Source organism: Amblyraja radiata, chromosome 4 (genome assembly GCF_010909765.2).
Source record: "Amblyraja radiata isolate CabotCenter1 chromosome 4, sAmbRad1.1.pri, whole genome shotgun sequence".
NCBI classification, from domain to species: domain Eukaryota; kingdom Metazoa; phylum Chordata; class Chondrichthyes; order Rajiformes; family Rajidae; genus Amblyraja; species Amblyraja radiata.
Window position 1 is genome coordinate 116070686 of NC_045959.1, and position 25088 is coordinate 116095773.

Here is a 25088-nt window from a genome sequence, read left to right on the forward strand (position 1 = left end):
TGTACAAGCCGAGTCTATCCAGTCTTTCTTCATAAGAAAGTCCTGACATCCCAGGAATCAGTCTGGTGAACCTTCTCTGCACTCCCTCTATGGCAATAATGTCCTTCCTCAGATTTGGAGACCAAAACTGTACGCAATACTCCAGGTGTGGTCTCACCAAGACCCTGTACAACTGCAGTAGAACCTCCCTGCTCCTATACTCAAATCCTTTTGCTATGGGCCTTTCTACACTGTATCTCTAAACTAAACTCTGAGTGAAAAAGGTTCCCCTCGGGTTTGTATTAAGCCTTGCCAGATTCATAGTGATACAGCGTGGAAACAGGCCCTTCGGCCCAACTTGCCCACTCTGGCCAACATGTCCCAGCTACACTAGTCCCACCCGCCCGCATTTGGTCCATATCCCTCCAAACCTGTCCTATCCATGTACCTGTCTAAATGTTTCTTAAATGTTGGAATAGTCCCTGCTTCAACTACCTCCTCTGGCAGCTCGTTCCATACACCCACCACCCTTTGTGTGAAAAAGTTACCCCTCAGATTCCTATTAAATCTTTTCCCCTTCACATTAAACCTATGTCCTCTGGTCCTCGATTCCCCTACTCTGGGCAAGAGACTCTGTGCATCTACCCGATCTATTCCTCTCATGATTTTATACACCTTCATAAGATCACCCCTCATCCTCCTGCGCTCCAGGGAATAGAGACCCAGCCTACTCAACCTCTCCCTGTAGCTCAGACCCTCTAGTCCTGGCAACATCCTCGTAAATCTTCTCTGAACCCTTTCCAGCTTGACAACATCTTTCCTATAACATGGTGGCCAAAACTGCCCAAAACTTCTACCAGCTGCACCATTTTTTAGTTTAGTTTAGTTTCGAGATACAGCGTGGAAACAGGCCCTTGAGCCCACGGGGTCCGCGCCGACCAGCGATCCCCGCACACTAACGCTATCCTACACCCACTAGGGACATTTTTTTTACACTTACCAAGCCAATTAACCTACAAACTTTTATGTTGTTGGAGTGTGGGAGGAAACCGAACATCTCGGAGAATGTACAAACTCCATACGGACAGCGCCCGTAGACGGGATCGAACCCGGGTCTCCGGCGCTGCATTCGCTGTAAGGCAGCAATTGTACCGCTGCCCCACTGTGAGCGCCCCGAGAGAGGTCTTGCTCTCTTTCAGTGGTGAACGTGTTGTATCGGGTGTGATTTCTTGCCACTGTGTTCCCGCAGGTTTTAAAAGCCATGGCTCAATATGAGTCGGACACGTTTGACGCAAGCCATAAATTGATGTCCGACTTCTGGAACTCCTGCTACGACTCTCTGATGAGTAGCGCTCTACGGAGGGAGCATGAGCGGGGAGAGAGCCGCTCCAAGTTTCAGGTAACGTTACAACCGGCCAACATTGCCAACACCCAATCGCCCGTTCAGCAGTAGAAACAAGCAACTGCAGATGCCGGTTCAAAACAAAAAGATGCAGAGTGCTGGAGTAACTCAGGCAGCTTCTCTGGGGAACACGGACAGGTGATGTTCAGGGTCGGGACCCTTAGCATCATAGAGTCATACAACGTGGAAACAGGCCCTTCGGCCCCCACCGGCCAACATGTCCCAGCTACACTCGTCCCACCTGACTGCGTTTGCTCCATCTATATATTACTACAACTCTCATCTTGTTTGTTTGTATGCGTGCGAAAACCCCGCCAAAAAGGGACACGATAGTGCTACAATTGTTGGCCCACCTTGCTCACCATTGTCCTGGGATGTAAATGAAACAAGTTTTGTTCAGATTGATGTTATATTTTACACGTTTCATTCAGATTCATGTTATATTAAACCTGTCCTATCCATATACCTATCTAACTGTTTCTTAAACGTTAGAGTAGTCCCTGCCTCAACTACCTCCTCTGGCAGGTTGTTCCATGCACCCGCCACCTTTTGTGTGAAAAGGTTACCCCTCAGATTCCTATTAAATGTTTTCCCCTTCACTTTAAACCTAATTCCTCTGTCCCCGATTCACCTACTCTGGGCAAGAGACTGGGGGAGGTGGGACTCTATTCCTTGGAGCGCAGGACAATGAGGGGTGATCTTATAGAGGTATACAAGATCATGACAGGATTAGATCGGGTAACGTCGTTTACCAAGGGTAGGGGAATCAAGAACAAGAGGACATCGGTTTAAGATGAGGAGGGACAGATTTAATAGGAACCTGAGAGGCAACTTTTTTACACAAAGGGTGGTGGGTGTATGGTACGTGCTGCTGGAGGAGGTAGTTGAGGCAGGTACTATCACAACTTTAAAAAAACATTTGGACAGGTACGTGGATAGGACAGGTTTAGAGGGATATGGGCCAAAGGATATGGGCAAGCATGTGGGACCAGCGTAGATGGGTAGGAAGGAACTGCAGATGCTGGTTCATACAGAAGACACAAAATGCTGGAGTAACTCATTGGGTCAGATACAAAACATCACCTACACTGTATTTATTCCTTTTCTTCAGAGATGCTGCCTGACCCGCTGAGATACACCAGCATTTTCATGAGTAATAGGAGCAGAATTAGGCCATTCGGCCCATCAAGCCTACTCTGCCATTTAATCATGGCTGGTCTATCTCTCCCTCTTAACCCCACTCTCCTGCCTTCTCCCCATAACCCCTCACACCCGTACTAATCAAGAATCTATCTAGCCCTGCCTTAAAAAATATCCCTTGACTTGGCTTCCACAGCCGTCTGTGGCAATGAATTCCACAGATTCACCACCCTCTGACTAAATAAATTCCTCCTCATCTCCTTTATAACGGTACGTCCTTTAATCCTGAGGCTACGACCTCTGGTCCTAGACTCTCCCACTAGTGGAAACATCCTCTCCACATCCACTCTATCCAGGCCTTTCACTGCTCATTGGTCGGTGTGGGCAGGGTGGACCAAAGGGTTTGTTTCCACGTTGTCTGACTCGATGATGCTATGATTCTAGAACATAGAACTCCGTACACTCAAGCACCCGTAGTCAGGATCGAACCTGAGTCTCTGGTGCTGTGAGGCAGTAGCTCTACGGCTACACATATACAAAATACAACACACAATAGACGCATTTGGGCAGGTCGGGTTCTCAAAACCTACAAACCTGCACGCCTTTGGAGTGTGGGAGGAAACCGGAGCACCCGGAGAAAACCCATGCAGGTCACAGGGAGAAAGTGCAAACTCTGTACATACAGCACCCGAGGTCAGGATCGAACCCGGGACTTTGGCGCTGTAAAGCAGTAGCTCTGCCACTGTGCCACCGTATCGCCCGTTACGTATACAATACAAGGCACATAGACACATTTGTGCAGGTCAGGTCCTTTAGATCTAGACGGCACGGTGTGGGCACGGTAGAGTTGCTGCCTTGCGCGCTTTACAGGCGCCAGAAGACCCGGGCTTCGATCCCGACTACAGGTGCTGTCTGTACGGAGTTTTCGTTCGTCCCGTTAACCTGCCTGGGTTTTCCCCGGGTGCTCCAGTTTCAATGACATAGACAGTAGGTGCAGGAGTAGGCCCATTCGGCCCCTTCGAGCCAGCGCCACCATTCAATGTGATCATGGCTGATCATCCCTATCAGTACCCCGTTCCTGCCTTCTCCCCATATCCCCTGACTCCGCTATCTTTAAGAGCCCTATCTAGCTCTCTCTTGAAAGTATTCAGAGAACCTGCCTCCACCGCCCTCTGAGGCAGAGAATTCCACAGACTCACCACTCTCTGTGAGAAAAAGTGTTTCCTCCCACACTCCAAAGACGTGCAGGTTTGTAGGTTAATTGGCTTGGTGTAAATGTAAAATTGTCCCTGGTGTGTGTGTGTGTGTGTGTGTGTGTGTGTGTGTGTGTGTGTGTGTGTGGGGTGGCGTTAGTGTGCGGGGATCGCTGGTCGGCGCGGACCCGGTGGGCCGATGGACCCTGTTTCCCAGCAGTTGTTGCTCTAAACATAAAACTGAACTCCAAAGGCGTAGAGGTTTGCTGTTGTTAAAGATAATGACTTGTGGTGAACCTTGCCTCCGGCAGGAGCTGATGCTGCAGCCGTTCCTGAAGCGGGCGCGCAGCGAGAATGCGCGGTACGCCAACGTGCTGAAGCAGATCAACAGCCACCACCATGCCGTGCTTCGCCAGTGGAGCTCCCTCCGACGTCTCCTCACCTGCCCACGGGGTGCCTGGGCCCATCGGTAAGCCCACACCATCACAGGTTGCAGCAGGGGAATCAGGCCATTCGGCCCATCCACTCTACTGCGCCATTCAATCATGGCTGATCTATCTCTCCCTCCTAACCCCATTCTCCGGCCTTCTCCCCATAACAATAGACAATAGTCAATAGGTGCTGGAGTAGGCCATTCGGCCCTTCGAGCCAGCACCGCCATTCAATGTAGTCATAACTGATCATCCCCAATAGACAATAGTCAATAGGTGCTGGAGTAGGCCATTCGGCCCTTCGAGCCAGCACCGCCATTCAATGTGATCATGGCTGATCATCCACAATAGGTGCAGGAGTAGGCCATTCGGCCCTTCGAGCCAGCACCGCCATTCAATGTAGTCATAGCTGATCATCCCCAATAGACAATAGACAATAGGTGCAGGAGTAGGCCATTCGGCCCTTCGAGCCAGCACCGCCATTCAATGTAGTCATGGCTGATCATCCCCAATAGACAATAGGTGCAGGAGTAGGTCATTCGGCCCTTCGTGCCAGCGCCGCCATTCAATCTAATCATTGCAGATCATCCCCAATCAGTACCCCGTTCCTGCCTTCCCCCCATATCCGCTGACTCCGCTATCTTTAATAGCCCTATCTGGCTCTCTCTTGAAAGTATCCAGAGAACCGGCCTCCACCACCTTCTGAGGCAGAGAATTCCACAGACTCACCAAAAAGTGTTTCCTCATCTCCGTTCTAAATGTCTATTGTCTAAGGCTAGGAGGGGTTAGGAGGGAGAGATAGATCAGCCATGATTGGATGGTGGAGTAGATTTAATGGGCCGAATGGCCTAATTCTGCTCCTATCGCTAATGGACGTATCCCTGTTTGTGCATATGTGGAGTTTACCTTGCAACTAACATGAGTTACGTATTGTCATCACTCTACAGCAATCCCTCTGAAATAAAATGGAAACTCGCAAGTGTGGAGACTTACTCCAGAATGAGACTCAAGTTGGTTCCAAACTACAACTTTGACAAGCATTTGGATGCCAGTGCCTTAAGAGATAATTTAGGTAATCCAAACTTCCTCTCTGTTTTTTGACCAGCTCTTTTATCTCTCAAGGATGTTCCACCAACTGTAACGAAAGGTATTTAGAGTATTGTGTTCAGGTCTGGCGTCACCGTGGTACAGTGGTCGAAATACTGCCTCCCAGCGCTGGAGACCTGGGTTCGATCCCGACTACGGGTGCGTTTCTGTCCGCAGTTTGTACGTTCTCCCCAAAACCTGCGTGGGTTTTCTCCGAGTTCTTCGGTTTCCTCCCACACTCCGAAGATGTGCAGGTTTGTAGGTTAATTGGCTTGGTAAAAATGTAAATTGTCCCGTGTGTGTTGGATAGTGTTAGCGTGTGGGGATCGCTGGTCGGCACGAACCCTGTGGGCCGAAGGGCCTTTTTCTGCGCTGTATCTCCAAACTAAGTCATGTTATAGGAAAGATGTTGTCAAGTTGGAATGGGTGCAGAGAGGGTTTATAGCCGGGACTCGAGGGATTTGAGTATAGGAGCAGGGACGTTCTACTGCAGTTGTACAGGGTCTTGGTGAGACCACACCTGGAGTATTGCGTACAGTTTTGGTCTCCTAATCTGAGGAAAGACATTCTTGCCATAGAGGGAGTACAGAGAAGGTTCACCAGACTGATTCCTGGGATGTCAGGACTTTCATATGAAGAAAGACTGGATAGACTCGGCTTGTACTCGCTAGAATTTAGAAGATTGAGGGGGGATCTTATAGAAACTTACAAAATTCTTAAGGGGTTGGACAGGCTAGATGCAGGAAGATTGTTTCCGATGTTGGGGAAGTCCAGAACAAGGGGTCACAGTTTAAGGATAAGGGGGAAATCTTTTAGGATCGAGATGAGGAAAACATTTTTCACACAGAGAGTGGTGAATCTCTGGAATTCTCTGCCATAGAAGGTAGTTGAGGCCAGTTCGTTGGCTATATTTAAGAGGGAGTTAGATGTGGCCCTTGTGGCTAAAGGGATCAGGGGGTATGGAGAGAAGGCAGGTACAGGATACTGAGTTGGATGATCAGCCATGGTCATATTGAATGGCGGTGCAGGCTACAAGGGCCGAATGGCCTACTCCTGCACCTATTTTCTCTGTTTCTATGTCTAAGCTACAGGGAGAGGTTGAAGAAGCTGGGACTCTTGCCCAGACAAGGGGAATCAGGAACCAGAGAGCACAGGTTTAAGGTGAGGGGGAAAGATTTGATAGGAACCTGAGGGGTAACTTTTTCACACAAAGGGCGGTGGGGAGCAAACATCGGCAGTCATGCAGGAAACATAGCAATCAATTGAACTGAACCTAGTTTCAATGGATTGTCACCTTGTCGTGGTGGAGAAGCTTGTGTGGACCTGAGATCCTGAGAGCGATGCCGTCTGGAGCTATGCTCCTGGTAGGGCCACCCATGGCGGTAAGGTCAAGGGGGAAGGTCCCTGACAAAGAGCAATCCAACCAAGACCTCAACGGTGGAACAGGCGGAGGTCGATGGCTGACCTTAGTGGAGCGTCACAACGGCTGGGAAGGCGGATGAAGGCTGCAGCAGAAAAGGGTCTCCGGTCGTCTTGGACTCCATGCCACTGGATCCCGACCCAGATCTGTCAAGGACCGTGGGGTGGCTGTCTGTGCACCAGTCTCCCCACGTTAAACAAAGTCGCGCACTGGCGTCCTCCAACCCTGGAAACACCCATGGTCAGCCATGACCGAGGGGGCCTAAGAAGTTTCAACTCAAGATTATTTTCCAAATTAGTTCCAGATTGGCAGAAACTATGAAGCTATTAGTTCCAGAATCTCAGAAACTATACTTGCCGTACAACCAGAACCAATTATTTTAAGACTGAAAACTTGCTGGACCTTAGACATAGGACTTTGGTGAGGCCACATCTGGAGTCTAGCGTGCAGTTCTGATCGCCCCTTTACAGCAAGGATGTGGAGGTTTTGGAGAGGGTGCAGAGGAGGTTCACCAGAACGCTGCCTGCATTAGGGGGTATTAGGTATAAGAGGTTGAACAGACGCAAAAAAGTTTTCTCTGGGGCGTTCAGAGGCTGTGGGTATATGAAGTTATGGGAGGCGTAGACAATAGACAATAGGTGCAGGAGTAGGCCATTCGCCCCTTCGAGCCAGCGCCGCCATTCAATGTGATCATGGCTGATCATCCACAATCAGTACCCCGTTCCTGCCTTCTCCCCATATCCCCTGACTCCGCTATCTTTAAGAGCCCCATCTAGCTCTCTCTTGAAAGTATCCAGAGAACCTGCCTCCACCTGAGGCAGAGAATTCCACAGATTCACAACTCAAAAGTAGGGTAGACAGTCAGAACCTTTTCCCCTGGGTGGAAATGTCACTGGTTGGGAGGCATGGTTTTAAGGTGAGAGGGAGAAACTTCAATGGAAATGTGTGGGAGAAGTTAGTTACACAGAGGGTGGTGGGTGCCTGGAACGCGATGCCAGGGGTGGTGGTGGAGGAGGCAGATATGATAGTGGTGTTTAAGAGGCTTTTAGACAGGGAATGGAGGGATATGGATCATGTGCAGGCAGAGGAGATTAGTTTAACTTGGCATCATGTTCAGCATGGACATTGTGGGCCGAAGGGCCTGTATCTAAAAAATATATATATTTCTTTTTAATAAAAGAAAATGAAACTGAAGCAAATGGAAACTGTGGCAGAAAGACTCACATCCTTAATTAAGGCAAACTCTCGGTGTTACATCTGAGACACATCACACAGGCAATGTTTAGTTTTAATTCAGTTTAGTTTATTGTCACATGTCAGTGAAAATGTCAACGGTGCCTTACAATGCCATGTACGACAGTGATCGTAACTTCTACTGAAGTGTGGATGGCCGTTGGCTTGCTAGGAGCTCATCCGCACTTTGACAGGTCTTGTTTTTGGTCCTGCTGGGGGTCCACAGCCCCCTCCTCACCTGGCAAACCAGGTGGGGGAGACGGTTCAGTCGCCGATTATCCGACCATAGCAGGGGATTACATGGTACCCGTGTAGGGGGGGGGATCTCCCCCTGACCTGACCATGTACCGAGGTACAGTGAAAAGCTTTTGTTGCGTGCTAACCAGTCAGCGGAAAGACAATACATGATTACAATCGAGCCATTCGCAGTGTACAGATAGATACATGATAAGGGAATAATGTTTAGTGCAAGGTAAAGCCAGTAAAGTCCGATCAAGGATAGTCCGAGGGTCACCAAAGAGGTAGATAGTAGTTCAGGACCGCTCTCTGGTTGTGGTAGGATGATTCAGTTGCCTGATAACAGCTGGGAAGAAACTGTCCCTGAATCTGGAGGTGTGTGTTTTCACACTTCTGTACCTCTTGCCCGATGGGAGTGGGGGGAAGAGGGAGTGGCCGGGGTGCGACTGGTCCTTGATGATGCTGCTGGCCTTGCCGAGGCAGCGTGAGGTGTGAATGGAGTCAATGGAAGGGAGGTTGGTTTGCGCGATGGTCTGGGCCGCTGCGATTCCTTGCGGTCTTGGGCGTAGCTGTTCCCAAACCGAGCTGTGACGCATCCCGATAAAATGCTTCCTGCAGAACAGCGCATCTGTCGGAGTTGGTGAGAGTTGTGCCCGAACGCCCGTGAGCCTTCGACGGAGGTACAAGCGTTGGTGGGCGGTGAACTGACCGACTTGCTTTGATTGTCTGCAGGCAGCGAGCAGAGCCGGGTCCCCGCGGACTCGCCCCCTCTCTCCGTGGCCAAGGAGGCGAGAGTGAGTGAGCAGGCGGACGACCAGCTGGGGGATGAAGACCTGATGTTCCTCGACAACCAGTGAGTGTTGTGTCGGTAGGGTTGCCGCCTTCCAGCTCTTGCAGCCCCCCCCCCCCTAGAGACCCGGTTCCATCCCGACTGCGGGTGTTGTCTGTACGGAGCTTGTACGTTCTCCCCGTGACCTGCGTGGGTTTTCTCAGATATCTTCCGTTTCCTCCCCACACTCCAAAGACGTACAGGTTTGTAGGCTAATTGTTTAAGAAAGAACTGCAGATGCTGGAAAATCGAAGGTAGACAAAAGTGCTGGAGAAACTCAGCGGGTGCAGCAGCATCTATGGAGCGAAGGAAATAGGCAACGTTTCGGGACGAAACGTTGCCTATTTCCTTCGCTCCATAGATGCTGCTGCACCCGCTGAGTTTCTCCAGCACTTTTGTCTACCTTGTAGGTTAATAGGCTTGGTAACGGTAGAAATTGTCCCTAGTGTGTGTAGGATCGTGTTAATGTGCGGGGATTGCTGGTCGGCGCGGGCCGGCGGCCATGTTTCTGCGCTGTATCTTTAAACTAAACTAAACTAAAAGCTGACCACCCGGCCCCTCCCTGCCCCTGTGATCTCAGCTACACTAGGGTCGCCAACTGTCCCGTAATAGCCGGGACATCCCGTATTTTGGGCTAAATTGGTTTGTCCCGTACGGGACCGCCCTTGTCCTGTATTTGACCGCTGCTACTCGGGTCGAGGGGACTGTCGGGTCGGAGCGCCACGTCCGGCCCCGCCTCACCCGTCCCGACGTAGTGCAGCCCATGGAGTGCAGCAGCAGCGCCTCGCCCGTGGCCCCGTCGGTCGGCAGCCCAGCCAGCTGTCCGACCTTCGGGCCTTCGCTTACCGCCGACACCACCACCACCCCTCCTCCTTCTCACGGCCGATCATCGGTTCAGGAGTTGGACAGGGCGCCAGATTTTGCGCGCGGCATTGCGTGGCCCAGGCCAAAACTTCTCAGCTGGCCCGCCGGCTGGGCTTTGTGTGCAGTCCAGCACCCGGGCCAACTCATCATTCACCCAACCACGGCTGAGTCGGTCAACGAATTGCCGTGGGGAATTTGTCCCGTATTTTGATCTTTTGTCCCTCATTTGGGAGTGGGAAAGTTGGCGACCCCTAGCCACGGTGTTTGTAGAATGAGGTGCTCTTTAACATTGGAAACCCTCCCAGCCTTCTCGGTCACTTCCTCAGCAAATTCCATTACATTCACGAGTCACAATCTCCCACCCACTCACGGTTTAGGAGGACGTTGCCAGGACATGAGGGTCTGAGCTATAGGCAGAGGTTCAGTAGGCTGGGACTCTATTCCTTGGAGTGCAGGAGCATGAGGTGTGATTTTGTAAGATCAATGTTCATAAGTGATAGGAGCAGAGTTAGACCATTCGGCCCATCAAATTTATTCTGCCATTTAATCATGGCTGATCTATCTCCTCGCAACCCCATTCTCCAGCCTTCACCCCATAACCCCTGACACTAATCAAACCTCTATCTCTGCCTTCTGTGGCAATGATTTGAAACAGATTCACCACCCTCTGGCAAGAAATTCCTCCTCATCTCCTTCCTAAAGGAACGTCCTTTTATTCTGAGGCTGTGCCCTCTGGTCCTAGGCTCTCCCACGAGAGGGGAATAGATTGGGTAAACGCACAGTCTCTTGCCCAGAGTTGGGGAATTGAGAACCGTAGGTTTAAGGTGAGGGGGGGAAAGATTTAATAGACAATAGACAATAGGTGTAGGAGTAGGCCATTCAGCTCTTCGAGCCAGCACCGCCATTCAATGTGATCATGGCTGATCATCCCCAATCAGTACCCCGTTCCTGCCTTCTCCCCATATCCCCTGACTCCGCTATCTTTAAGAGCCCTATCTAGCTCTCTCTTGAAAGCATCCAGAGAACCGGCCTCCACCGCCCTCTGAGGCAGAGAATTCAACAGACTCACAACTCTCTGAACCTGAGAAGTAACTTTTTCACACAAAGGCTGGTGGGTGAAGGAACGAACTGCCGTTGGAGATAGTTGAGGTTGATTATCTCACTTTGGTCTAAACCTATATCTGCAGTTCTGTAACCTGTGGACCTGGTTGAGACTCAGGAAGAAACTATTGCTGTGTCTGGTGGTATGTGCTCTGAAGCTTCTGTATCTTCCTGCAGTTTATTGCAGTTTAGTTTATTGTCACGTGTACCGAGGTACAGTGGAAAGCTTGTGTTGCGTACTATCCAGTCAGCGGAAAGACAATACATGATTACAAATCGAGCCATTTACAGTGTACAGATACATGAGTAGAGGTTTAAAAGTGTGGAACGATTGTAATGCGTGATTGCAGATCTGCTTCTGTGACCAGCATGCATGTTGTCGCCAGGACTGGGCGCCAAGTGCAGGAAGGAACTGCAAATGCTGGTTTACATTGAAGATAGACACAAAATGCTGGAGTAACAATAGACAATAGACAATAGGTGCAGGAGTAGGCCATTTGGCCCTTCGAGCCAGCACCACCATTCAATGTGATCATGGCTGATCATCCACAATCAGTACCCCGTTCCTGCCTTCTCCCCATATCCCTTGACTCTGCTAGCCCCTAGAGCTCTATCTAACTCTCTCTTGAAAACATCCAGTGAATTGGCCTCCACCGCCCTCCACAGATTCACAACTCTCTGGGTGAAAAAGTTTTTCCTCATCTCCGTTCTAAATGGCTTACTCCTTATTCTTAAACTGTGGCCCCTGGTTCTGGACTCACCCAACATCGGGAACATGTTTCCTGCCTCTAGCGTGTCCAATCCCTTAATAATCTTATATGTTTCAATAAGATCCCTTCTAAACTCCAGAGTATACAAGCCCAGCCGCTCCATTCTCTCAGCATATGATAGTCCCGCCATCCTGGGAATTAACCTTGTGAACCTACGCTGCACTCCCTCAATAGCAAGAATGTCCTTCCTCAAATTAGGGGACCAAAACTCAGCGGGATAGGCAGCATCTCTGGAGCGCAGGAATGGGTGACGTTTCGGGTCGAGACCCTTCTTCAGGCTGAGAGTCAGCGGACAGGGAGACACAGAGATATGAAAGGATAAGGTGTGAAAACAAGAGATCAAAGGAGACAAAGTCCAAGGACAATGCAGAATGGATCATTGTTTGCTCGGGGATACAAAGATAACATGTTTGAAGACAGTCAGGCTGGGCTGAGAACTGGGATGGGGCATGTATGGAGACAGAGGGAAAGCAGAGAGCAGTGCTGAACTACTAACTACCTCATTGATGCCCCTCGGACTATCCTTGATTGGACTTTACTGGCTTTACCTTGCACTAAACGTTATTCCCTTATCATGTATTTACACACTGTAAATGGATTGATTGGAATCATGTATTGTCTTTCCGCTGACTGGTTAGCGCGCAACAACAGCTTTTCACTGTACCTCGGTACACGTGACAATAAACTAAACTGAACTGAGTGAGAGACTCAGCAGCACGGTGGCGCAGCGGTAGAGTTGCTGCCTTACATCGCTTAAACCCGGGTTCGATCCCGACCACGGGTGCTGTCTCTACGGAGTTTGTACGTTCTCCCTGTGACTTTGTGGGATTTCTCCGAGATCTTCGGTTTCCTCCCACACTCCAAAGACGTGCAGGCTTGGTGTATGTGTAAATTGTCCCTAGTGTATGTGGGATAGTGCTAGTGTGCGGGGATCGCTGGTCGGCGCAGACTCGGTGGGCCGAAGGGCCTGTTTCCATGCTGTATCTCTAGACTAAACTAAACTAAACTAGAGAAGTTAATGTTCATACCGCTGGGGTGTAAGCTCCCCAAGTGAAATATGAGTTGCTGTTCCTCTGTGTGAGGGGCGTGGAGAAAGGAGGAGGGTTGCCAACTGTGCCGTATTAGCCTGGACATCCTGTATATTGGGCTATATTGGTTTGTCCCGTACGGGACCGCCCTTGTCCCGTATTTGACTGCTACTACCAGGCGCTCCTCAACTTACGATGGGGTTTACGTTCCGATACACCCATCGTAAGTCGAAATGATCGTAAGTCGAAAATGCATTTAATACACCTGACCCATCAGGGTCAGACTGCCAGGCGGCTGTGTGTTCTGTCTAATCAAGTTCAAGTTCAACTTTATTTGTCACATGCACCATAAGGTGCAGTGAAATGTAATTCACCGGGTTATTTCTCCAGTAATTTCTCTGGGTTAGTTCCTCCCCTCCCCCTCCCCCTCCCTCTCCCTCCTCTTCAGTCCTCTGCCTCTGGGAGTGTTTTTAATTTCCACGTTTTAATTATGAAATCTCTTTGGCCGGTGGTGTTTCCGTAGGGTGGAGCCGGAGGAGCCCAGCCTGAAGGAGAAGCTGGTGATATCGGAGGAGTGCGAGCTGATCACGGTGGTGGCGGTGATCCCGGGGCGACTCGAGGTCACCACCCAGCACATCTACTTCTACGACGGCAGCTCGGAGAAAGAAGAGACAGAGGAGGGTGAGGTTTCCCCCAAATCCATCCGCCCACTTCAGTTCTCACTGTGCAAAGCTGATTACTATTAAACCACACAATACTTGTGCTAAAGGGCCTGTCCCACTTGGGCCGTCACTTACGCGACAGACCAGTAGTGACGGTCACGCGACGGTCCCACGAGAGTCACCAGCGTCATCATGCGCCCGCACAGCCGCCTGGAGCGTGTGACGTTATTTGAAGATGGACACAAAGCTGGAGTAACTCAGTGGGACCGGCAGCATCTCTGGAGAGAAGCAATTGGTGATGTTTCGGGTCGAGACTCTTCTTCAGTCCGAAAGAAGGGTCTTGACCCGAAACGTCACCCATTGCTTCTCTCCAGAGATGCTGCCGGTCCCACTGAGTTACTACTGCATTTTGTGTCCATCTTTCATTTTCTTGGCCCCGCTCTGGGAGTAGAAGTGGGGGCGGATCCGGACCGCAACGGCCGTGAGCCCCAGGCTGAGTTCGACGATCGTTTGCCTGCTTCTGCTGCTGTTGGAGGTGAGACGTTGCGTCGCGCCAGGGTCTTGGGCCTGTCCCACTTTGGCCGTCAGTTACGCGACAGGCCGGTGGCGAGCGAAGATTTAGTTCAGGACGAAGTCCAACACTTCTCCACGCCACTCCATGCGCCCGTCCACACGCTAGCAGGGCGCGTAAATGTCGCGCGAAAGACAGCCAAGTGGGACAGGCCCTTAAAACACAAGGATAGTGCTCTACCAAGAACACCAAGCATAATGCCAAAGTATGGTACAGTACTTCGTTAGTGACATGTACGAGGTGCAGTGAAATTCATTTTTGTATGCGGTTCAGTACCTTTCAATATACATAAGCACTAAGATACATCTTAGATAAGCAACTCAGATACAATGCAAGTGTAGAAACATAGAAACATAGAAAATAGCTGCAGGAGTAGGCCATTCGAGCCAGCACCGCCATTCAAGATGATCATGGCCGATCATCCAGAATCAGTACCCCGTTCCTGCTTTTCTCCCCATATCCCTTCATTCCATTAACCCTAAGAGCTAAATCCAACTCTCTCTTGAATACATCAAGCGAATTGGCCTTCACTGCCATCTGTGACAGAGAATTCCACAGATTCACAACTCTCTGGGTGAAAACGTTTTTCCTCATCTCAGTCTGAAATGGCCTAACCCATATTCTTAAACTGTGACCCCCTTGGTTCTGGACTCCCAAAAACATTGGGAAATCTTTTCCTGCATCTAGCTTGTCCAGTCCTTTTATAATTTTATATGTTTCTATAAGACATCCTCTCATCCTTTTAAATTCCAGTGAATACAAGCCCAGTCTGTCCAATCTTTCCTCATATGACAGTCCCGCATCTCAGTCCTGCATCTTGTATTATTAATGTTTCATGTTTTATGTGTCATTCCTAACTGTCACTGTATGTCATGTTGTCACTAGCGGGCGGAGCACCAAGGCAAATTGCTTGTATGTGAATACTTGGCCAATAAACATATTGATTCATTCAGATACAGTACAAGTGTACAGCAGTCGTGCACTGAGACAGTGTACAGAGTCGCCAGTTTGGGGCCATTTCCAAGTCCCAGTTGTTGTAAGTGGAGGGATCTCGACCTGACGGTGAAGGCCCGTTGGCATGGCGACGTTGCAGGGTCGGCCGCGGTGTCCTCCGCTGCTGCTCCACCGCTGCCGGCCGCGTGCGGTCCACGTGCTCGGCCTCTTGGAGCAGCGCCCGGTCCAGCCCAGCCCCAGGCTGCTGTAGGGCCTCCAGCGGCCCACTCACCTCGTCGAGGCAGCGCGCTCCCTCCCACAGCCGGTCTGCTCACCGGCCCTCCAGGTGGGCTCCAGTGGGCCCTCGATCCGCGGCGGGCGATCCGGACCCGTCTGCAGCGGGTGGGCTGGGCCTGCAGTTTAGCACCATCTAAACAGCTTACACGCACTTATGCCGAGGACAATAACTAACGCCATATTCAATAATAAGGTCATAAGGTCAAAAGTGATAGCAGATTTAGGCCATTCAGCCCATCAAGTCTACTCCGCCATTCAGTCATGGCTGATCTATCTCTCCCTCCTAACCCCATTCTCCTGCCTTCTCCCCATAACCCCTGACACCCGCACTAATCAAGAATCTATCTATCTCTGCCTTAAAAATATCCACTGACTTGGCCTCCACAGCCGTCTGTGGCAAAGAATTCCACAGATTCACCGCCCTCTGACTAAAGAAGCTACCTACACTGTTGGTGCAGATGCGAGTATATCATTGGGATTATCTAGTGGACACCTCCATTCACTGGTGTTTCGTTGAGTTAGGCCCAAAACACCTCGGTAAGGCTCCACAGTTAGTTCTGGTGTCCCAGAACCACCCCCTCAATACCCGCTCTCACCACCTCTGCTACCAGTATGCACGACTAAGCAGCCAACTATGTAAACATCCACTCACTGTCGGGCGGCACAGACTCTGTGTTTTCTTGCTGTATCTCTTGCAAAAAAAAACAAGATTTTATTTAAGGTCATAAGGAAAAGGAGTAGAATTAGGCCATTCGGCCCATCGTCTACTCCGCCATTCAATCATGGCTGATCTATCTCCCCCTCCTAACCCCATTCTCCTGCCTTCTCTCCATAACCCCTGACACCTGTACTAATCAAGAATCTATCTATCTCTGCCTTAAAAATATCTACTGACTTGGCCTCCACAGCCGTCTGTGGCAAAGAATTCCACAGATTCACCACCCTGTGACTAAAGAAATTCCTCCTCATCTCTTTACTAAAAGAGCGCCCTTTAATTGTGAATTGTGACCTCTAGTCCTGGACTCTCCCACTAGTGGAAACATCCTCTCCACATCCACTCTATCCAGGCCTTTCATTGTTCGGTGAGTTTCAATGAGGTCACCCCCTCATTCTTCTAAACTCCAGCGAGTACAGGCCCAGTGCCGACAAACGCTCATCATAGGTTAACCTACTAATTCCTGGGATCGTTCTTGTAAACCTCCTCAGGATCCTCTCCAGAGCCAGCACATCCTTCCTCAGATATGGGGCCCAAAATTGCTCACAATATTCCAAATGCGGCTTTAGCAGCACCTTATAGAACCTCAGCATTACATCCCTGTTTTTGTATACAGGTCCTCTTGAAATAAATGCTAGCATTGAGTTTGCTTGTGGTCCCATTGAGCACTTGCTTATGGTGTTATTCCTTCAGGTATTGGGTACGATTTCAAACGTCCCCTCTGTCATCTGAGAGAGGTACATCTCCGGCGTTATAACCTGCGGAGATCGGCACTGGAGTTCTTCTTCATTGATCAGTCTAACTACTTTGTCAACTTCAAGAAGAAGGTATGGTGTTCCAAAGAGTCGAGAGTGTTTTATTGAGTTTTATGTGTCCCAGATAGGACAACAAAATTCTTACTTGCAGCAGCACGACAGAATATATAAACATAGTATACTGTAAACAATATAATAAATGTGAAAAAGTTCAGTGTGTGAGTGTGCATGTATATTTGTGTGTATACATATGTATGTATGTGTGTATGTCCGTGTGTGTGTATATGTATGTATATATTTGTGTGTGTGTGTATGTATATATTTATATGTGTGTATATATATGTAAATATGTGTATATATGCATATATATTTATGTATATGTGTGTATGCATATGTATGTGTATATATATATATGTGTGTGTATATATGCATGTGTGTGCACGTGTGTGTGTCCATGCATGTGTGCGTGTGTTTGTGTACATGTGCGAGTGTGTGTATGTTTCTATGTGTGTGTGCATGCGTGTGCGAATGTGTGTGTGTGTGTGTGCGAATGTGTGTGTGTGCATACGTGTGCGAATGTGTGTGTGTGTGTGTGCGTGTGTATGTTTCCATGTGTGTGTAGATAGACTGGGCAGCGTTCACATTATTACTCAGCAGTGCCCTCTCTATGATCGATAGGGATGTGGGTTGGAGAGCTAGTGCTTATTTTAGTGATGCTAGGCTCCAGGACCTCTAGTTTAGAGTTTCACATATTCTGAAGTGTAACATTACAAATAGATTAGCTAGTTTAAAAAACAAAATGCATTCATTAAATGAGGTGGTCAAGCCCTGAAGTAGCCGAAGTAGCTTATTGAATGAAGATCTACCATGGACACCAGACTGTGGGAGGGTGTGGAAGAAAGAACTGCAGATGCTGGTTTAAACTGAAGACAAACACAAAAAGCTGGAGTAACTCAGTGTGACGGGCAGCATCTCTGGAGAGAGGGAATGGGTGGCGTTTCGGGTCGAGACGCTTCTTCAATGGAGGGTGCCTGTCGAAGTCCGTGCCGAATATGATGCCAAGTTAAACTAATCTCCTCTGCCTGCACGTGATCCATATCCCTCCATTCCCTGCATATCCACGTGCCGAGCGAAAAGCCCCTTAAACGCCACTATCGTATCAGCCTCCACCACCACCCCGGCTGTGCGTTCCAGGCACTCACCACCCTCTGACTAAAAACAAAACTAGTACTGCACGTCTCCTTTAAAATTTGCTCCTCAACTCAAAGCTGTGCCCTGTGGTCTTTGGCATGTCCACTCTGAGAAAACATTCTGACTGCCTACCATGTCCATGTCACCAATCTCTTCCTGTATCTCTAGCAGGCTTCTCATGCTGCGGAGAAAAACCGACACAAAGTGCTGGAGTAACTCATCGGGTCAGGCAAAATTTGTGGAGAACTCGGATAGGTGACGTTTCGAGTCGGGGTCTAATGAGGGGTTCTGACCCGAAACATCACTGATCCATATTCTCCAGAGATGCTGCCTGACCCGTTGATTTACAAGGATGTTGCCAGGACAAGTGGGTGTGAGCTAAAGGGAGAGGTTGAGCAGGCTGGGTCTCTTGCCCAGAGTAGGGGAATCAAAAACCAGAGGACATAGGTTCAAGGTGAGGGGGATAGATTTGATAGGAACCTGAGGGGTACATTTTTGGGTGTGTGGAATGAGCAAACATCGGCAGTCATTGAAAAAAACATATTCCTTGGAGCGCAGGAGGATGAGGCGTGATCTTATAGAGGTGTATAAAATCATGAATAAATCAGGTAGATGCGCAGAGTCTCTTGCCCATTGCTATGGACCAAGCGCAGGCAGGTGGGACTAGTGTAGCTGGGACATTGTTGGCCGGTGTGGGCAACTTGGGCTGTTCACGCACTGTATCGCTCTATGACTCCCTGTTTGACGCGGTTTCTCCTGTTTCCGGGTTCAGGTCCGAAACAAAGTGTACTCGCTAATCCTGGCCGCCCGGCCACCCAACCTCTTCTACTTCGACAGCCGCTCACCCCAGGAACTGCTGAAAGCATCTGGATTAACTCAAGTAAGTTGCTGGGCGATACGATGCCAGTGACAGTCACAGTTATGTTTAGTATTGTCACGTGTACCGAGGCACAGGGAGAAGCTTTGTTTTGCATGCTATCCAGTCAAAGCAGATCATTCCGTACAGTAAACCCTCGTTACTACAGACCTCTTTATAACGGATTCTGATTGTAGTCGACTGCCTGTTAAAAAACCAAGTCTACTATAGTTACACTGAGGAGGTTGTTGACATTGACAAGGCATTGAAATTGACAAGGATTTGATATTGACGAGGTATTATCAATTGACATAGGTTCAAGGTGAGGGGGAAAGATTTGATAGGAACCTGAGGGGTAAATTTTTAGAGGTGCATCAATGATTTAGATGAAGGGATTCAAATTAACATTAGCAAATTTGCAGATGACAGAAAGCTGGGTGGCAGTGTGAACTGGGAGGAGGATGCTATGAGGATGCAGGGTGACTTGGACAGGTTTGGGGAGTGGGCAGATGCATGGCAGATGCAGTTTAAGGCGGATAAATGTGAGGTTATCAACTTTGGTGGCAAAAACAGGAAGGCAGATTATTATCTGAATGGTGTCAAGTTGGGAAAAGGGGAAGTACAACGGGATCTGGGTGTCCTTATTCATCAGTCAATGCATGCAGGTACTGCAGACAGTGAAGAAAGAGAATGGCATGTTGGCCTTTATAACAAGAGGAAGCGAATATAGGAGCAAAAGGTCCTTCTGCAGTTGTACAGGGCCCTAGTGAGACCACACCTGGAGTATTATGTGCAGTTTTGGCCCCCTAATTTGAGGAAGGACATTCATGCTATTGAGGGAGTGCAGCGTAGGTTTACAAGATTAAATCCCGGGAAGGCGGGACTAACATATGCTGAGAGAATGGAGCAGCTGGGCTTGTACACTCTGGAGTTTAGAAGGATGAGAGGATATCTTATTGAAACATATTAGATTGTTAAGGGTTTGGACACGCTAGAGGTACAAAACATGTTGGGAACATGTTTAAGACCAGGGGCCACAGTTTAAGAATAAAGAGTAAGCCATTTAGAACGGAGATGAGGAAAAAGATTTTCACACAAAGAGTGGTGAGTCTGTGGAATTCTCTGCCTCAGAGGGTGGTGGAGGCTGGTTCTCCGTATGCTTTCAAGAGAGAGTTAAATAGAGCTCTTAGGGATAGCGGAGTCAGGGATTATGGGGAGAAGGCAGGAACGGGGTACTGATTGTGGATGATCAGCCACGATCACATTGAATGGCGGTGCTGGCTTGAAGGGCCGAATGGACTACTCCTGCACCTACTGTCTATTGTCTATTGACAAGACACTGAAATTGACATGGAATTGGGCATTGATAAGGCACTGAAATTGACATTGAAGAGGCAATGAAATTGATAAGGAATTAATATTAATGAGGATATTAACGAGGCATTGAAATTGACAAGCAATTGACAATGATGAGGCATTGAAATTGAGAAGCAATTGACAATGATGAGGCATTGAAATTGACAAGCAATTGATATTAACGAGGCATTGAAATTGACAAGCGATTGACAATGATGAAGCATTGAAATTGAGAAGCAATTGACAATGATGAGGCATTGAAATTGACAAGCAATTGACAATGACGAGGCATGTAAATTGACAAGCAATTGACAATGATGCGGAATTGCCATTGACAAGCAATCACTTGAATGGACACTAAACTTTTTTGAACAATGTAACAAAAAGCATTTGGTATTCTTAGCTTGCAGTAAACAAAAATACATTTTAGCTGTTAAAAAGAACTGAACACCAACTCAAGTGCTTGTGACTTTGCGAACTACATAGGCACTGCGCCTCTACTCGCTGGAGTTTAGATGAGGGAGGGAGGGGGAAGGAACCCTCATTGAAAATTACCAAATAGTGAAAGGCCTGGATAGAGTGGATGTGGAGAGGATGTGTCCACTCGTGGGAGAGTCTAGGAACAGAGGGTATAGCCTCAGAATTAAAGGAATGAGAAGATGGGGAATTTCTTTATTCAGAGGGTGGTGAATCTGTGGAATTCTTTGCCATAGAATGCTGTATAGGCCAAGTCAATGGATATTTGAAGTGCGGAGATTGATAGATTATTGATTAGTACGGGTGTCAGGGGTTATGGGGAGAAGGCAAGAGAATGGGGTGAGGAGGGAGAGATAGAGCAGACATGATTGAAGGGCGGAGTGGACTTGATATATATAGGCATCTGGATAAACAGGGTCTGATTAGGAACAGTCAACATGGATTTGTGCCTGGAAGGTCATGTTTGACTAATCTTCTTGAATTTTTTGAAGAGGTTACTAGGGAAATTGACGAGGGTAAAGCAGTGGATGTTGTCTATATGGACTTTAGTAAGGCCTTTGACAAGGTTCCTCGTGGAAGGTTGGTTAAGAAGGTTAAACTGTTGGGTATAAATGCAGGAATAGCAAGATGGATTCAGCAGTGGCTGAATGGGAGAAGCCAGAGGGTAATGGTGGATGGCTTTTTGTCGGGTTGGAGGCAGGTGACTAGTGGGGTGCCTCAGGGATCTGTGTTGGGTCCTTTGTTGTTTGTCATGTACATCAATGATCTGGATGAAGGGGTGGTAAATCGGATTAGTAAGTATGCAGATGATACCAAGATAGGGGGTGTTGTGGATAATGAAGAGGATTTCCAAAGTCTACAGAGTGATTTAGGCCATTTGGAAAAATGGGCTGAAAGATGGCAGATGGAGTTTAATGCTGATAAATGTGAGGTGTTACACCTTGGCAGGACAAATCAAAATAGGACGTACATGATAAATGGTAGGGAATTGAAGAATACAGTTGAACAGAGGGATCTGGGAATAACCGTGCATAGTTCCTTGAAGGTGGAATCTCATATAGATAGGGTGGTAAAGAAAGCTTTTGGTATGCTAGCCTTTATAAATCAGAGCATTGAGTATAGAAGCTGGGATGTAATGTTAAAATTGTACAAGGCATTGGTGAGACCAAATCTGGAGTATGGTGTACAATTTTGGTCGCCCAATTATAGGAAGGATGTCAACAAAATAGAGAGAGTACAGAGGAGATTTACTAGAATGTTGCCTGGGTTTCAACAACTAAGTTACAGAGATAGGTTGAATAAGTTAGGTCTTTATTCTCTGGAGCGCAGAAGGTTAAGGGGGGACTTGATAGAGGTCTTTAAAATGATGAGAGGGATAGACAGAGTTGATGTGATCAAGCTTTTCCCTTTGAGAATAGGGAAGATTCAAACAAGAGGACATGACTTCAGAATTAAGGGACAGAAGTTTAGGGGTAACATGAGGGGGAACTTCTTTACTCAGAGAGTGGTAGCGGTGTGGAATGAGCTTCCAGTGGAAGTGGTGGCGGCAGGTTCGTTGGTATCATTTAAGAATAAATTGGATAGGCATATGGATGAGAAGGGAATGGAGGGTTATGGTATGAGTGCAGGCAGGTGGGACTAAGGGAAAAAAATTGTTCGGCGCGGACTTGTAGGGCCGAGATGGCCTGTTTCCGTGCTGTAATTGTTATATGGTTATATGGTTATATGATGGGCCGAATGGCCTAATTCTGCTCCCGCCACTTATGAGCGCGTAGTAAATGCAGTGTTTTCTCTTTCAGAAATGGGTTCAGAGAAAGATCTCCAACTTTGAGTACTTGATGCAACTGAACACCATTGCAGGGAGAACGTACAACGACCTGTCTCAGTACCCAGTGGTAAGTCCACTCCCGAGGGATGGGGAGCTGCAGTAACCCTTCCACTCTAGCCCCCCACTAGTCACCTCAGCGAGAGAGAGAGAGAGTTTATTTGTCAGATGTACCGGCAATGGAACAACAAAACCAAGAGTGTTTTATTGTCATGTGTCCCAGACAGAACAATAACATTCTTAGTTATTCTTACAGAATATGTAAACATAGCACACTATGAACAATATAATAAACGAGAAAGAAAAGTTCAGTGTGTGTATATATCCATCCATCCATCCATCCATCCATCCATCTACCTATCCATCTACCTATCCAGCACAAAAGTCCGCGAGCATTGCCACTTTCATTTCACTGCACATCTCGTATGTGTATGTGACAAATAAACTTGACTTGACTTGACTTACCTATCCATCTACCTATCCATCTACCTATCCATCTACCTATCCATCTATCTATCTATCCATCTATCCATCTATCCATCTATCCATCTATCCATCTATCCATCTATCCATCTATCCATCTATCCATCTATCCATCTATCCATCTATCCATCTATCCATCTACCTAGCTATCTATCTACCTATCTACTTATCTACCTATCTACCTACACACACACACACACAAAATATATATATATATTTTATTTTTTTTATATATATATATATATATATATGTGTGTGTGTGTGTGTGTGTGGCGTTTTGGGTCAAACACTTCTTCAGAAGAAGGGTCTCGACCCGAAACGTCACCCATTCCTTCTCTCCAGAGATGCTGCCTGTCCCGCTGAGTTACTCCGGCATCTTGTGTCTATCTTCGGTGTAAACCAGCATCTGCAGTTCCTTCCTACACAACCTACAAGCCTGCAGGCCTTTGGGGTATGGGAGGAAACACCCGAGAGGTAGAAACCCATGTGGTCGTAAGATCATAAGGAATAGTAGTAGAGTTAGGCCATTCGGCCCATCAAATCTACTCCGCCATTCAATCATGTCTGATCTATCTCACCCTCCTAACCCATTCTCCTGCCTTCTCCCCATAACCTCTGACACCCGTACTAATCGCTGCCTCTATCTCTGCCTTAAAAAATATCCACTGACAGCCTCCACAGCCTTCTGTGGCAAAGAATTCCACAGATTCGCCACGCCAAAGAAATTTCTCCTCATCTCCTTCTGAAAAGAACATCCTCTAATTCTGGGGCTGTGCCCTCTGGTCCTAGACTCTCCCACCAGTGGAAACATCCTCTCCACATCCACTCAATCCAGGCCTTTCACTATTCGGTAAGTTTCAATGAAGTGCCCCTTCATCCTTCTAAACTCCAGCGAGTACAGGCCCAGTGCCGACAAACGCTCATCATAGGTTAACCCACTCATTCCTGGGATCATTCTTGTAAACCTCCTCTGGACCCTCTCCAGAGCTAGTGTAGTGGCAGATTATTATATCGTTCAAGGAATTTTTTCCTCTAGCCACTATGATTGAAGACAGGGGTAGCTTTGTTACGCACGCGAGCTCTCCACGAGACATTCAAACCTGTCCAAAGATAAATCTTCAAAACACCATCTCTTAATTAATAGTTCCTTTATTGGCGTAGTAAAAAGAGTAAGATATTCCATATAACCATATAACAATTACAGCACGGAAACAGGCCATCTCGACCCTTCTAGTCCGTGCCGAACACGTATTCTCCCCTAGTCCCATCTACCTGCGCTCAGACCATAACCCTCCATTCCTTTCCCGTCCATATAACTATCCAAATTATTTTTAAATGATAAAAATGAACCTGCCTCCACCACCTTCACTGGAAGCTCATTCCACACAGCCACCACTCTCTGAGTAAAGAAGTTCCCCCTCATGTTACCCCTAAACTTCTGTCCCTTAATTCTCAAGTCATGTCCCCTTGTTTGAATCTTCCCTACTCTCAGTGGGAAAAGCTTATCCACGTCAACTCTGTCTATCCCTCTCATCATTTTAAAGACCTCTATCAAGTCCCCCCTTAACCTTCTGCGCTCCAAAGAATAAAGACCTAACTTGTTCAACCTTTCTCTGTAACTTAGTTGCTGAAACCCAGGCAACATTCTAGTAAATCTCCTCTGTACTCTCTCTATTCATCCAAACTTCTTCTCTTTTAAGTACATTTTGATCTTACTTGTAGTCAAACTGGTGCATGGTAGAACCTGGTGCATGGTAGAACCTGGTGCATGGTAGAACCTGGTGCATGGTAGAACCTGGTGCATGGTAGAACCTGGTGCATGGTAGAACTGGTGCATGGTAGAACCTGGTGCATGGTAGAACCTGGTGCATGGTAGAACTGGTGCATGGTAGAACCTGGTGCATGGTAGAACCTGGTGCATGGTAGAACCTGGTGAATGGTAGAACCTGGTGCATGGTAGAACCTGGTGCATGGTAGAACCTGGTGCATGGTAGAACCTGGTGCATGGTAGAATCTGGTGCATGGTAGAACTGGTGCATGGTAGAACCTGGTGCATGGTAGAACCTGGTGCATGGTAGAACCTGGTGCATGGTAGAACTGGTGCATGGTAGAACCTGGTGCATGGTTGAAAGCTGCGACATCCCCCACGCTTCTTCAAAACTAAAACTAAAAACTACTAGCGATTCTGCACGAGAATCTCAGCCGCAAACACGCCTCAGACTGCATATAAATCCCACCCACATAATTACAGGCA

At 48.1% G+C, this 25088-nt stretch overlaps 1 protein-coding gene across 1 annotated transcript in view; it reads left to right on the top strand.

Annotated features, from left to right (window-relative positions):
• The window catches only part of nbeal2 (neurobeachin like 2), a 177768-nt gene that overhangs the window by 115009 nt on the left and 37671 nt on the right, over positions 1-25088 (top strand). The window contains exons 32-39 of the mRNA XM_033020421.1: positions 1229-1378; positions 4026-4183; positions 5093-5217; positions 8854-8974; positions 13237-13394; positions 16585-16718; positions 18610-18717; positions 22326-22421. Coding sequence (XP_032876312.1) covers positions 1229-1378; positions 4026-4183; positions 5093-5217; positions 8854-8974; positions 13237-13394; positions 16585-16718; positions 18610-18717; positions 22326-22421 — 1050 coding nt within the window. The remainder of the gene's footprint in view (positions 1-1228; positions 1379-4025; positions 4184-5092; positions 5218-8853; positions 8975-13236; positions 13395-16584; positions 16719-18609; positions 18718-22325; positions 22422-25088) is intronic.